This window comes from Eubalaena glacialis, chromosome 12, assembly GCF_028564815.1.
Source record: "Eubalaena glacialis isolate mEubGla1 chromosome 12, mEubGla1.1.hap2.+ XY, whole genome shotgun sequence".
Lineage (NCBI taxonomy): Eukaryota > Metazoa > Chordata > Mammalia > Artiodactyla > Balaenidae > Eubalaena > Eubalaena glacialis.
Genome location: NC_083727.1, coordinates 128,022 through 142,412, shown reverse-complemented (window position 1 = coordinate 142,412; position 14,391 = coordinate 128,022). Strand labels below are relative to the sequence as shown.

General features: G+C 40.3%; 1 protein-coding gene across 6 annotated transcripts in view; it reads left to right on the top strand.

Annotated features, from left to right (window-relative positions):
- Positions 1–14,391, top strand: part of FAM120B (family with sequence similarity 120 member B) — an 84,919-nt gene that overhangs the window by 60,025 nt on the left and 10,503 nt on the right. For 2 of the 6 annotated variants that reach the window (XM_061207311.1, XM_061207306.1), the window contains exon 10: positions 3,014–3,065. In XM_061207311.1, the coding sequence (XP_061063294.1) occupies positions 3,014–3,054 (41 nt within the window). In that variant the 3' untranslated portion in view covers positions 3,055–3,065. The other 4 variants (XM_061207309.1, XM_061207310.1, XM_061207307.1 and 1 more) reach the window with 4 other exon arrangements.

The following is a 14,391-nucleotide window of genomic DNA, read 5'->3' as shown; positions in this document are numbered from 1 at the left end:
CCAGGGGCCGGGCTCTTCCTGCAGGCTGTGGTGAGGGCTGGAGAGAAAGTATCGATGGACTCAGCCTCTGGTGGCCCTTACCATTGTCCTTTCTTAGATCTTGTTCCTCTCCTGGTGTTAACCCTAGTGTTTCTCTTAATATTTTTACGTTGATCGGTTTTATTAGAGTTGTTTTTCTATTAAAAAGCAAACAAAGTCAATTATACCTCAGTTAAAGCTGTTTTTTAAAAATAAAATAAGGAAACAAAGCAAAGCTTGACTGTGCAGGCTTGGCCTGTGTGAGTTCAGCCATCACTTGACCACAAGACCAGAAGCCGTTGCTTAAACACCAAGTCCTATCCAGGGCGTTGCCCTCAACCTGGTCAGAGTTTCCTCTGGTTGCCGGCCAAGGGCCCAGGAGAAAAGGTCGTGAATGCTGGCTTCGTCCTTACTTCCTTGTGATGGCAGAAATTTCAGGAGCATGTTCACATTGAAGAAGGAGAAACAGTTTTCCTTTGGATCTACTGTAAACAAAGAAGTTTCTTCAAATTCTGTTGGCAGACAGGAGTAGTGTCCGGCAATTTCTCCTTGTGCAAATTAGAAAAACAGAGTGACTTTCCTTAGGGCGGAAGCGTAGGTACTCACCATCAGCCCTGGTTCCCTGCTGGGGAGGAATCTTCCTCTTGAGACCCCACGTAACTTGACAGCTGGCCCCCTGGGGAGCGGCCGGAGCCCTGCTGGTCGTGCGGAGGCCCAGGTGCTGCCCGTGTTCACGTATCCTACGTGTGTGGACGGGCCCTGTGGAGGTTGAGGTCAGGCTGAGTGGTGTCGGTGAAGAGAGCAGTGGACGGACGCAAGCCTGAGAGCGAGCAGGTCAGTGCAGAAGGACGGGGACACCCGGACGCTGAGGGCCTTTGGGAGGCTGGGGGCGGCAGTGTCCCAGTGGGACTGGGCCAGAGGGCTGGCAGGCAGCTGGTGACTGGAGAACGAGGGGCTCCTCGTTGGTCTGGCGGGGTTTAAGGTGCTGGGAGGAATGATTCAAGGAAGTGGTTGGGTCTGGGGGAAGGAGGGTGGAAGGTTGTCACCTGCAGGAGCGCAAGGCCAGGTGTTGCCACCACCTTGGGCTGATGAGAGGGGTCGAGGACGCGTGCCAGCAAGGCCTGTGCGTGTCTGCTGTGTCTTCCCGCCTGGTCTCGGGCTTCAGGCACGTTGGCAGAGCAGAGGCCCCCGGGGAAACGTGCTGTCTCTCCCCTTCTTCCCCCCTCTGCCAGTGACCTGAGCTCTGGGCCCCACAAGTCTCACTACCAAACTTCAAGTGCAGGTCACAGGACCCAGGTCGATACGTGGACTTAAGGAACCATTGACTCAGGGAATGAGGCCAGAGGTGCAGCTGCGACTCATCTTTCAGGTGTCAGTGGTTCCCGAGCTGGTGCCGGTGCCTTGTGGGTGTTTTCCCTGTAGACCCAGTGCATACGTTTGATAAGGGGTCTTTGAAGGAAACCCCTGCTCTGTCGGGGCCACAGTAGCCACACCAAAGTCAAGGGGTGCTAGTGCCGGAGGGCTGGGGCTGAAAAACTTCCTCTGAGAGGCCTCAGGTCAGAGGCAAATTGAGGTGGTAAGCGCTGAGTTGGTATCAGACTTCGGAATTTAGGAGTGGGATGGTGGAAGTTCCGACAGGACACATATAAACAGCCGAGTGTGTACGGTTGCATGTTGCCTGACATGGAGAGTGCTCAAAAAATGTTACTGCAGTGCACGTATGTTTCCTAATTGCAGATGTTTCCATATAGAATATGTTTCGTACACACACACACATACACACATATGTATACATAAAGTCTTTCATTGGGACAGGAATATGTTTTTTCAGGTTAGGTAATCCACTTTTTCAGTTTTATGCTATGATTGAATTATGTCATCTTCACTTGGCCAGCACATTTTTTGCTGGGTTTTGTCTACTTTTGAACTCCTGTTTTAGTATTTTTTGGAGATACTAAGGTAGTCCAAGCAGAAAGTTGTCACTATTTCCAGGACAGAGTTAACAGGCAAAATTCTTCCTATTGGTGAAGAACTAAGAATGCCTCAAAATGAGAGTATTCAGTTACTGCCCAGAAGTTGGGAGGTTTCCCACGGCCGCCCCCTGGCCTGATGAGAGGCAAGCCGTTCCATTTGGGCCCGGGCGGCCGAGAGAGGTGAGAATCACAAGCCTGTGAGACCTTTCTGGGCTGAGATCCAGTGAGCTAGGGGTGGGACCCTGGACCAGCAGAGGTGTGAACCTCCACTCACTAAGGGGGTGACCATCAAAGCTTTCGGAACTTTTAAAATGCTAGCCGGCAGCTAAAGTGAGAACGGTTTAACCTCTTCCATGCTGTTGGTGAGAAATGATGTGTTAAATTCCACAGTCAGTAGCCACAAATTTGCCTGTGATTTCTTCAGATTTTCACTTCTCTGTGGTAATTCTGTAGGAGGCCTGGGCTGTTGTAAAGCTGCCACCGATCATCTGTGATAACAAGGGTGGGGCCTGGAAACCTCATTCTGGCCACTGCTGTGACCTCCTGCTACCCTCCTGGGGGTGTGGGTGACAAGACTGCCCATCATCCGTGAGCACGGCGGAAAGTGGGCAGCAGCCCCATGGGCAGGGGCAAGGAAGCCCTGGGCTCTGCTGCGGAGGGAACCACACTCGCGCTTTTCTGTACTCAGCAGAATGTCCCATGAGCCGTCTCCACGTGAAAGGCCATTTCCAGACTTCACTGACAGCAGCGACTGTGCAGGCACAGTGCAGACGGTTGGAACTGGAGTTGAGGGGAGCAGGTTTGACACTGCTTCCTTCCACTCACAGGGCTGCCTCTTAATTAATTGCTTCCTACTTTAATGGAATAATTATGGTGGCCAAAACTGAAAAGAGAATAAAGTTCTGGCCCCAAATACAGCTCAGGTGTTGCTTTTATACATACTTAGAAATGTGCCATTTTTTCTGTTTGAATTTTAGAGAAATTTGATTCTTATTTTTTGTTTTCATATTTATTTGGTGCAGGAAGTAGACAGTATGACCCTGACCAATGGAGAAGATATTAATCATCTTCTGGGTAAGTCCACCACTTATATCTTCAGAACAAATCAGCTTTATCAAAGATTGAAGTAAAACATCTGTCTTTGTAACATACATCTTTCATATCAAGTGCCAAACTTTAAAAGAATTCAGATGTTAAAACCTCCCAACAAGGAGCTAAGTTAACTTGGTTTCAAGATGAGTTTGCTTCCCTTAGAAAAAGTGTGCACAGAAAAAGATGCAGAGTCCGGCCATAAAACCCAGCACCCTCCTTCAGAGTGAAGTAATCAGACAGTGCCTGTCTTCTCTGAGGAGAGGCTGACCTGTGGCTTCTAGACCCAGCATCACATAAAGAGGAAAACCATCCTTGTCAGTCTTCTCCCTCGTATCATACAAAGAAAGCCTTTGTTGGCTTATTTTTAGACATCGTGCCTGATTCCATGGCCCCAAACAGATTGCATGGCCCCAAACGGTCATTGTTAACATCTTCATTCCAGTGTCTTCATCTGTGATGTGGGTATGGTTAGTTTCTTTTAATGAGTGGGAATCTCATTATATCCCACTTTTTCTAACTTTAACATTAGATAGTGAGGATGTTTCCCAGATGATCTTGTCTTTGAAGACATGATGTCTACCAGCTATGTCATTTTCCAGGAATTGTTTTCTAATTATAAATTCTAACCAAAAGTAAAGTTTCCAACCATACCTTCTGTTGGTCCTCAGAAGTGTTTGTATAGCGAAAGAGGTACCAGCTTCCTGCTCAGCTTCCTGGTGGGAGAGGTGACTGCGTAGTCTTGACACAGCATGAGGCTCATGGGTCTGCTTCCGTTGTGTCATCCTTTTCACTTTGCGTTGGTTAGGCTCAAGCCCAGAACCTGGGCACGTGAAGACACACCTGGGTTCTCAGCAGACATCAGGCACCAGGCAGGAAGCCTAATTTATGATGCCGCTAATGAGTGGTACATTTGTTGCCCTTTATCTGTGAGCCCTGCAGGGCTCTTGTTGTTAAAAAACATCTTAAATGAATCCAGGTTCAGAGAAATTCTTTTCATGGAGGAATTTTCAGATAATCCAAAAATTGAACTATTAAGCCCCAGATTGTTCTGAACTCAACCCCTGAGATTTTGATAATAGAACAAAATCTAGATTAGGGGTTAGAAGACAGGCCCTTCATTAGCAGCTGTCTCCCTTTGGCCTGGAGCTGCTGTGACTACCAAGTCCCCTTCTGGGCCACAGCCACGACTCGGGAGAGCCCCAGCACTCTCAGACACGCTCACCCGCGCTCGTCGGACGTGCCCTTCAGCTGGCGGCGTCACGAACAGAAGGAGCCCTGACGAACCACCGTCCCGCTTGCGTCCTGCACTTGACCCTCCCCCTGACTGGCGGCGCCGTGTGCACAGCCCCGGACGCTGTCTTGTTTTAGGGTCCCGTCTGGTATTGACCAGACAGGGATATAGTCTCCCGCCATTTTAGTACATTTATATCTCTTACGTTTGAAATATCCTCACCACTTCCTGCTGGTCCTTCTTAAGGACATCTGCATGTCTAGTCTCTTTTCATTCAGTCTTGTAGGACCTACAACCTTATTTCCCAGCTTTGGAAATAGATCTTTTTTTTCATGTGAATGTTTCCTATCTAAATTTTAACATTCTATTCCTTTCATTTTTGCTAATTTGAGACCACTGCTGCTTCTAGAAGTTTTGTTTCTTTGCTGCTTATTTGCGTAACTTTGTAATAAATTTCTCATTCCTTAGACTAAAATAGTAGACTTCCATGAATGTCATTTTCCCCCTTCATAATAAGTAAATTGTAACTTGTCAGTAAAATATTGGTGTTCCTTTAGCAAGCTTAAGTAAGCCATTGAGCTGGTATAATTTGAAAAAACAGTGCAGTGATTTTTTTGTAATCTTGATGTTGTTATATAAATTATCTCTGCAGTTAAGTCTTCTGATGAAAGTTCCATATATCAGTTTAAAAATGAAAATAAAACAATGTATTTATTACTCATAATGAAATGTAATTTCACATTTCTTTCATAATTTGGAAGACATTTTACTATCCAACATATTGGGATCTTTGTGAAGAAAAAGGATGTTGAATTTTGTCAGTTGCTTCTTCTGCATCTATTGAGATAATCATATGATTTTTAGTCTTCATTTTGTTAATGTGGTATATCACATTGATTTGGGAATGTTGAACCATCCTTGTTGCATCCCTGGAATAAATCCCAGTTGATCAAGGTATACGACCTTTTTAATGTATTGTTGAATTCAGTTTGCTAATACTTTATGAAGATTTTTGCATCAGTATTCATCAGGGATATTGGCCTGTGATTTTCTTTTCTTATGGTGTCCTTGTCTGGTTTCAGTATTAGGGTGATGCTGTCCTTGTAAAATGAGTTTGGAAGTGTTCCTTTCCCTTCCGTTTTTTGGAAGAGTTTGAGAAGGGTTGGCATTAATTCTTTTTTAAATGTTTAGTAGAATTCACCAGTGAAGCCATCTGGTCCCAAGCTTTTGTTGGGATGTTTTTGATTACTGACTCACAGTCTCGTCTCACTGATTTGTCTGTTTGGATTTTCTATTTCATCGTGATACAGTCTTGGTAAGTTGTAGGTTTCTAAGAATGTATCCATTTTTTTCCAGGTTATCTAATCGTATAATTGTTCCTAGTAGTCACTTACAATTCTTTGTATATCTGTAGTATCAGTTATATCTCATCTCTTGTTTGTAATTTTTTTTGAGTCATCTCTCTTTTTCTCTTGGTTAGTCTACCTAAAGGTCTGTCCATTTTGTTTATCTTTTCAAAAAACCAATGTAGTTTCGTAGATCTTTTTTATTGAATTTCTCATCTCTATTTCGTTTATTTCTGCTCCAATCTTTTATTATTTCTTTCCTTTTCCTATCTTTGGGCTTAGTGTGTTCTTTTCCTGGTTCCTTGAAGTGTAAAGTTATGTTGTTTATTTGAGATTTTTCTTTTTTTTAATGTAAGGGTTTATTGCTATAAACTTCACTCTTAGAACAGCTTTTATTGCATCCCGTAAGTTTTTGTATGTTGTATTTTCATTTTTGTTTGCCTGAAGATACCTTTTGATTTTCTTTTTGATTTCTTCCTTGACCTACTGGTTGTTCAAGAATGTGTTGATTTCCACAGATCTGTGAATTTTCCAATTTTCCTCCTCTTATTGATTTCTAGTTTCATACCATTGTTATCAGAAAATATACTTGATGTAATATCAGTCTTCTTAAATTTTTAAGACTTGTTTTGTGGACTAACATATGATCTGTCCTGGAGAATGTTCTGTTTATACCTGAGAATACTGTGTATTCTGCTGTTGGATGGAATGTTCTGTATATGTCTGTTAGGTCCATCTGATCTAAAGTGTAGTTCAAGTTCAGTGTTACTGATTTTCTTTCTGGATGATCTACCCATTGTTGAAAGCAGGGCATTGAAGTCCTATGCTATTATTATATTGCTGTCTGTTTTTCCCTTTAGTTTTGTTAATATTTTCTTTATATATTTACATTTATACATTTATATTTATTTACATATGTATATTTTAACATCCTTTCATGATAAAAACATTCAGTAAATTAAGTATAGAAGGAATGTACCTCAACATAATAAAGGCCACATATGACAGACCCACAGCTAACGTCATACATAATGAATGGTGAAAGGTTGAAAGCTTTTCCTCTAAGACCGGGAACAAGACGAGGGTGCCCACTCACTACTTCTGTTCAACGTAGTGCTGGAAATTCTAGCCAGAGCAATTAGGCAAGAAAAAGAAATAAAAGACATCTACATCGGAAAGGAAGAGGTAAAATCTGTTTGCAGATGTCATGATCTCTTATATAGAAGATCTTAAAGACTCTGCCAAAAAACTGTTATAACTAATAAATGAATTTAGTAAAGTTGTAGGATATAAAATCAAGATACAAAAATCAGTTGCATTTCTGTACACTAACAACAGAGTATCCAAAAAAGAAGTTAAGAAAACAATCCTATTTATAATAGCATCAAAAAGAATAAAGTACTTAGAGATAAATTTAACCAGGAGGTGGAAGAGCTGTATACTGAAAACTATAAAACAATGATGAAAGAAATTGAAGAGGACACAAATAAATGGAAAGATATCCCATGTTCATGGACTAGAAGAATTAATATTGTTAAAATGTCCATTCTACCCAAAGTGATTTACAGATTCAGTTCAGTCCCTACCAAAATTCCAATGGCATTTTTACAAAAATAGAACAAACAATCCTAAAATTTGCATGGAACCACAAGATACCCCAAATTGCCAAAGCAGTATTGAGAAAGAAGAATAAAGCTTGGAGAATCACAGTTCCTGATTTCAAACTATGTTACAAAGCTAAAGTAGCCAAAACTACAGTTTCAGTGTAAAAGCAGACATATAGGTCAGTAGAACAGAATAGAGAAGCCCAGAAATAAACCCTCGTACATGATCAACTAATATTTGACAAGGGCTCCAAGAATACACAAGGGGAAAAAATAGTCTCTTTAATAAATGATGTTGGGAAAACTGGATATCCATGTGCAAAATAATGAAATTGGACCCTTATCTTACACCATACACAAAAATCAACTCAAAATGGATTAAGGACTTAAATATAAGACCTAAAATTTTAAAACTGTTAGAAGAAAATATAGGGAATAATCTTGACATTCATCTTGGCAGTGATTGTTTTTGGATATGACACCAAAAGCACAGGCAACAAAAGTGAGAATAAACAAGTGGGAGTACCTCAAACAAAAGCTTCTGCACAGCAGAGGAAATAATGGAAAAAATGAAAAGGCAACAGAATAAGAGAAACTATTTGCAAACCATGTATGATAAGGGGTTAATATGCAAAATATATAAGGAACCCTTATAACTCAATAGCAAAAAAGCAGATAACGCAACTGAAAAATGAGCAAAAAAACTGAATAGACATTTCTTCAAAGAAGACATACAAATGGGCAACAGGTACATGAAAAGATGCTCAATATCACTAATCACCAGGAAAATGCAGATCAAAACCACAATGAGATTATCACCTTACAACTGTCAGAATGGCTGTCATCAAAAAGACAAGAGACAACACGTGTCGGTGAAGATGTGGAGAAAAGGGAATCCTTGTGCACTGTTAGTGGGAATGTAAAATGGTGCAGCCACTGTGGAAAACAGTGTAGAGGTTTCTCAAAAAATTAAAAGTAGAACTACCATATGATCCAGCAGTCCCAGTTCTAGGTATCTATATCCAAAGGAAACTAAATGAATATCTCAAAGAGACATCTACACTCCAGTGTTCGTTTCAGCATTATTCACAAGAGCCAAGCTATGGAAACAACGTAAGTGTCCATTGACGAATGAATGGATAAAGAAATTATGGTATATATACAAAAGGAATACTATTCAGCCATAAAAAAGAAGGAAATTCTGTCATTTGTGGCAGTGTGAATGAACTTGTAGGCCATTATGCTAAGTGAAATAAGCCAGACACAAAAAGACAAATGTTGATGATATCACTTATATGTGAAATCTAAAAAAGTTGAACTTAAGAGAGTAGAATGGTGGTTGCCAGGGGCTGGAGAGTTGGGGAAATGGGGAGATGTACATCAAAATGTACAAACTTTCAGTTATAAGATGAATAAGTTCTAGAGATCTAATGTATAGCATGGTAACCATGTTAATAATAACATAATATATACTTGAAATTTGCTAATAGGTCCTAAGAGTTCTCACACACCCCACCACACACATACAAATGATAACTATGTGAAATGATGGTAATGTTAATTGGATTGACTGTGGTAATCATTACACAAGGTATATACTTTATCAAATTATATATATATATGGCTTACAATGCAGATGTATGTAAAACAGTCATGTATAAGCATCAGACTGCTTAACAGTGGTTATCTTTGAGGTGGGGATGAAGTTACAAGAGACTTTTCATTTCTTGTATTTCTCTGTTGTTTGAAAAAATGTTTTTATAATCAGGGAAAATATTAATTTGAAAGGGACCCAAAGATACAGAAATTTTTTCTTTATTTATTGTTCTATTGGCTAGAACTCCTCATTGGATACATATATGGTATATAGGATTTGAACCACCAACTAGCACAAACTGGTAGAAATAGAATTGCTGGATATTGTCAAATTGCCTTCTGAAACCGTGGCACCACTTCCACCCACCTCTCATGGATCCGTTCCCGCTGGTATATGAGTATGTTGACAGCCACACCTCTCATTGATCTTCAGTCTTTTTAATTTTTACACATGGTCAAAAAGGGTATTTCATTGATTTAGTTTGCATTTCTCTGAATATTAGTATTTTTACAACACTAATTATTTTCATACACTTATTGGCCCTTAGTATTTATTTTTGTGAACAACTTATTCACAGAATAAATAGGATCCTTGGCCAGATTTTTCTTGGCTGGATTTTTAATATTGAATTGTTGGACCTGTTTATATATTATGGGTATTAAACCTTTGTTGAAGAATATGTGGCAAATATTTTTTCCCTGTCCTTATTCCTGGCTTCCTTATGTTGGAAATCCTCGGTCACCTGCATACCTAGGAGTCATCCTTGATTTCTCCATTTCCCTGCGTCCTCACAACCAATCCGTCAGGAAGAGAGATGTCCTGAATTTACACTCTTCTACATGGTGCCCACTGCTGCCACTGTAGTCCAAGCCTCCATCCCCTCTCCATGCTTTACCTTTCACCATGGCTTCTGAAACTCCACATAAATAAACAGCAAAATCCCTTGACCTGCAACAGCCTCTTCTCTGGCTGTCCCTTCACCTCCTGCTCTAACAGAAAACCTGGCATTCCCTTAAGGTAGCTGTTTCCCCTGTACCTTTGTGGTCCTCATGCCTGCTTCCAGACTGCTCTGGTAGTGACTAGAACTATTGTTTTGGCCAAAAAATTCCTTCGGTTTTTTCCATAAGATGGCTCTAGTAGCGCTTAGTTGTCTTTAACTTCATTCAAAACAACTTTGTTAGATTGTATTATGACAGCTGTCATATCAGCATGCATTCTTTAAAAAACTTATCCAAATTGGTGAATTTTTATGTAGCCCTTTTAATATTGAAGATGGGAGGAAAAAAACAACATTTTCAGCATATTATGCTTTATTATTTCAAGAAAGGTAAAAACGCAACTAAAACGCAACAAAAGATGTGTGCAGTGTATGGAGAAGGTGCTGGGACTGATTGATAGAACGCGCCAAAAGTGGTTTGTGAAGTTCCGTGCTGGAGATTTCTCACTGGACGATGCTCCACAGTCATGTAGACCCGTTGAAGTTGATAGCAATCAATCGAGACATTCATTGAAAACAATCAACGTTACTGCATGCCGGAGATAGCCGACATACTCAAAATACCCAACTCAAGCGCTGAAAATCATTTGCACCACCTTGGTTATGTGAATCGCTTTGATGTTTGGGTCCCACATAAGATAAGCGAAAAAAAACCTTCTTGACCGTATTTCCACGTGTGATTCTCTACTGAAATGTAACGAAAACGTTCTGTTTTTAAAACAAATTTTGACAGGCAATGGAAAGTGGATACTGTACAATAATGTGGAACAGCAGAGATCGTGGGGCAAGCGAAATCAACCACCACCAACCACACCAAAGGCCGGTCTTCATCCAAAGAAGGTGATGTTGTGTATATGGTGGGACTGGAAGGGAGTCCTCTGTAATGAGCTCCTTCTGGAAAACCAAACAATTAATTCCAACAAGTACTGCTCCCAATTAGACCAACTGAAAGCAGCACTCAATGAAAATCATCCAGAATTAGTCAACAGAAAATGCATAATCTTCCATCAGGATGATGCAAGACCGCATGTTTCTTTGATGACCAGGCAAAAACTGTTACAGCTTGGCTGGTAAGTTCTGATTATCCGCTGTATTCACCAGATATTGCACTTCCAGATTTCCATTTATTTTGGTCTTTACAAAGTTCTCTTAATGGAAAAAATTCCCATTCCCTGGAAGACTGTAAGAGACACCTGGAACAGTTCTTTGCTCAAAAAGATAAGTTTTGGGAAGATGGAATTATGAAGTTGCCTGAAAAATGGCAGAAGGTAGTGGAACTAAAGGGTGAATATGTTGTTCAATAAAGTTCTTGGTGAAAATGAAAAATGTGTCTTTTATTTTTATACATAACAAATTATCCCAGCACTTAGTGGTATGGAACGTCCATGTCAAATGCTCACAGGCTCCGAGTCAGGAATTCAGGCAGCTTGTCTCAGCTCCACCGTGTCTTTGACCTCAGCTGAAGACATGACGTTATACAGAAGCTCATTCACTCACATGTCCTGCTGGTGCTGGCTCTTGACTGGGGGCCTCAGTTTCTCTCCACATGAGCCTCTCCACTGGTCCGTGGGGGCTGGTTTGGGCTTCTTCCCAGCATGGCAATTGCCTACCAAAGACAAGTACCCCAAGAGCTAGAGAACAAGGCAGAAGCCATGTCGACTTTTATAACCTAACCTCAGAAGTCATGCATCAGCTCTTCTGCCATATTCTGTCCAAAAAGGTAACCAGAAAGGCCTGTACAAATTCAGGTGGAGATGAAGTAGACTTTCCTCTTGATGGGAAAGGAGTAGAGTTCTGGAAGAGCATAGGAAACCAGAAGTAGTGCTGTGGCCATTTTTGGAAAATAGAATCTCCCACACAGACTATTTCCCTTCTCCATAAAAACAATGAACTTTAAATCTCATGTCATCCACCCCACCACCACGCTTCCTGTTGTACTTCACATTCTTCAAGATTTGGGCTCCCAGCTCACTCTTTCCAGCATGACTCTTGGAATAATTTGAACAGCCTTGGACTTGATAGTCCTTCCAATAGCGTAATGTTAGTCCCTTGACGTCCCTTTCAGTGGTCTTGTCTTCCACCATGGCCTTCTCATTACCAACAGCTCAACCCCATCATAACTTCAGTTTTATCTTATTTTTATTTATTTATTTTTTATACAGCAGGTTCTCATTAGTTATCCATTTTATACATACTGCTGTATACATGTCAATCCCAATCTCCCAATTCATCCCACCGCCACCACCCCCCCACCACTTTCCCCCCTTGGTGTCCATACGTTTGTTCTCTACATCTGTGTCTCTGTTTCTGCCTTGCAAACCGGTTCATCTGTACCATTTTTCTAGATTCCACATATATGTGTTAATATACGATATTTGTTTATCTCTTTCTGACTTACTTCACTCTGTATGACAGTCTCTAGATCCATCCACATCTCTACAAATGACCCAATTTTGTTCCTTTTTATGGCTGAGTAATATTCCATTGTGTATATGTACCACATCTTCTTTATCCATTCGTCTGTCGATGGGCATTTAGGTTGCTTCCATGTGCTGGCTATTGTAAATAGTGCTGCAATGAACATTGGGGTGCATGTGTCTTTTTGAAGTATGGTTTCCTCTGGGTATATGCCCAGTAGTGGGATTGCTGGATCATATGGTGATTCTATTTTTAGTTTTATGAGGAACCTCCATACTGTTCTCCATAGTGGCTGTATCAATTTACATTCCCACCAACAGTGCAAGAGGGTTCCCTTTTCTCCACACCCTCTCCAGCATTTGTTGTTTGTAGATTTTCTGATGATGCCCATTCTAACTGGTGTGAGGTGATACCTCATTGTAGTTTTGATTTGCATTTCTCTAATAATTAGTGATGTTGAGCAGCTTTTCATGTGCTTCTTGACCATCTGTATGTCTTCTTTAGAGAGGAGTCTATTTAGGTCTTCTGCCCATTTTTTGATTGGGTTGTGTTTTTTTAATATAGAGCTGCATGAGCTCTTTATATATTTTGGAGATTAATCCTTTGTCCGTTGATTTATTTGCAAATATTTTCTCCCATTCTGAGGGTTGTCTTTTCATCTTGTTTATAGTTTCCTTTGCTGTGCAAAAGCTTTTAAGTTTCATTAGGTCCCATTTGTTTATTTTTGTTTCTATTTCCATTACTCTAGGAGGTGGGTCAAAAAAGATCTTGCTATGATTTATGTCGAAGAGTGTTCTTCCTATGTTTTCCTCTAAGAGTTTTATAGTGTCCGGTCTTACATTTAGGTCTTTAATCCATTTTGAGTTTATTTTTGTGTATGGTGTTAGGGAGGGTTCTAATTTCATTCTTTTACATGTAGCTGTCCAGTTTTCCCAGCACCACTTATTGAAGAGACTGTCTTTTCTCCATTGTATATCCCTGCTTCCTTTGTCATAGACTAGTTGACCATAGGTGCATGGGTTTATCTCTGGGCTTTCTCTCCTGTTCCATTGATCTATATTTCTGTTTTTGTGCCAGTACCATATTGTCTTGATTACTGTATCTTTGTAGTGTGAAGTCAGGGAGTCTGATTCCTCCAGCTCCATTTCTTTCCCTCAAGATTGCTTTGGCTATTCGGGGTCTTTTGTGTCTGCATATAAATTTTAAGACTTTTTTCTTCTAGTTCTGTAAAAAATGCCATTGGTAATTTGACCAGGATTGCATTGAATCTGTAGATTGCTTTGGGTAGTATAGTCATTTTCACAATATTGATTCTTCCAATTGAAGAACATGGTATATATATCTCCAACTGTTTGTGTCATCTTTGATTTCTTTCATCAGTGTCTTATAGTTTTCTGAGTACAAGTCTTTTACCTCCTTAGGTAGGTTTATTGCTAGGTATTTTATTCTTTTTGTTGCCATGGTGAATGGGATTGTTTCCGTAATTTCTCTTTCTGATCTTTCATTGTTAGTGTATAGGAATTCAAGAGATTTCTGTGCATTAATTTTGTATCCTGCAACTTTACCAAATTCATTGATTAGCTCTAGTAGTTTTCTGGTAGCATCTTTAGGGTTCTCTATGTGTAGTATCATGTCATCTGCAAACAGTGACAGTTTTACTTCCAATTTGGATTCCTTTTATTTCTTTTTCTTCTCTGATTGCCATGGCTAGGACTTCCAAAACTATGTTAAATAGTGGCGAGAGTGGACATCCTTGTCTTGTTCCTGATCTTAGAGGAAATGCTTTCAGTTTTTCACCGTTGAGAGTGATGTTTGCTGTGGGTTTGTCATATATGGCCTTTATTATGTTGAGGTAGATTCCCTCTATGCCCACTTTCTGGAGAGTTTTTTTCATAAATGTTGTTGAATTTTGTCAAAAGCCTTTTCTGCATCTATTGAGATGATCGTATGGTTTTTATTCTTCAATTTGTTAATGTGGTGAATCACATTGATTGATTTGCTTATATTGAAGAGTCCTTGCATCCCTAGTATAAATCCCACTTGATCATGGTGTATGATCCTTTTAATGTGTTGTTGGATTCTGTTTGCTAGTATTTTGTTGAGGATTTTTGCATC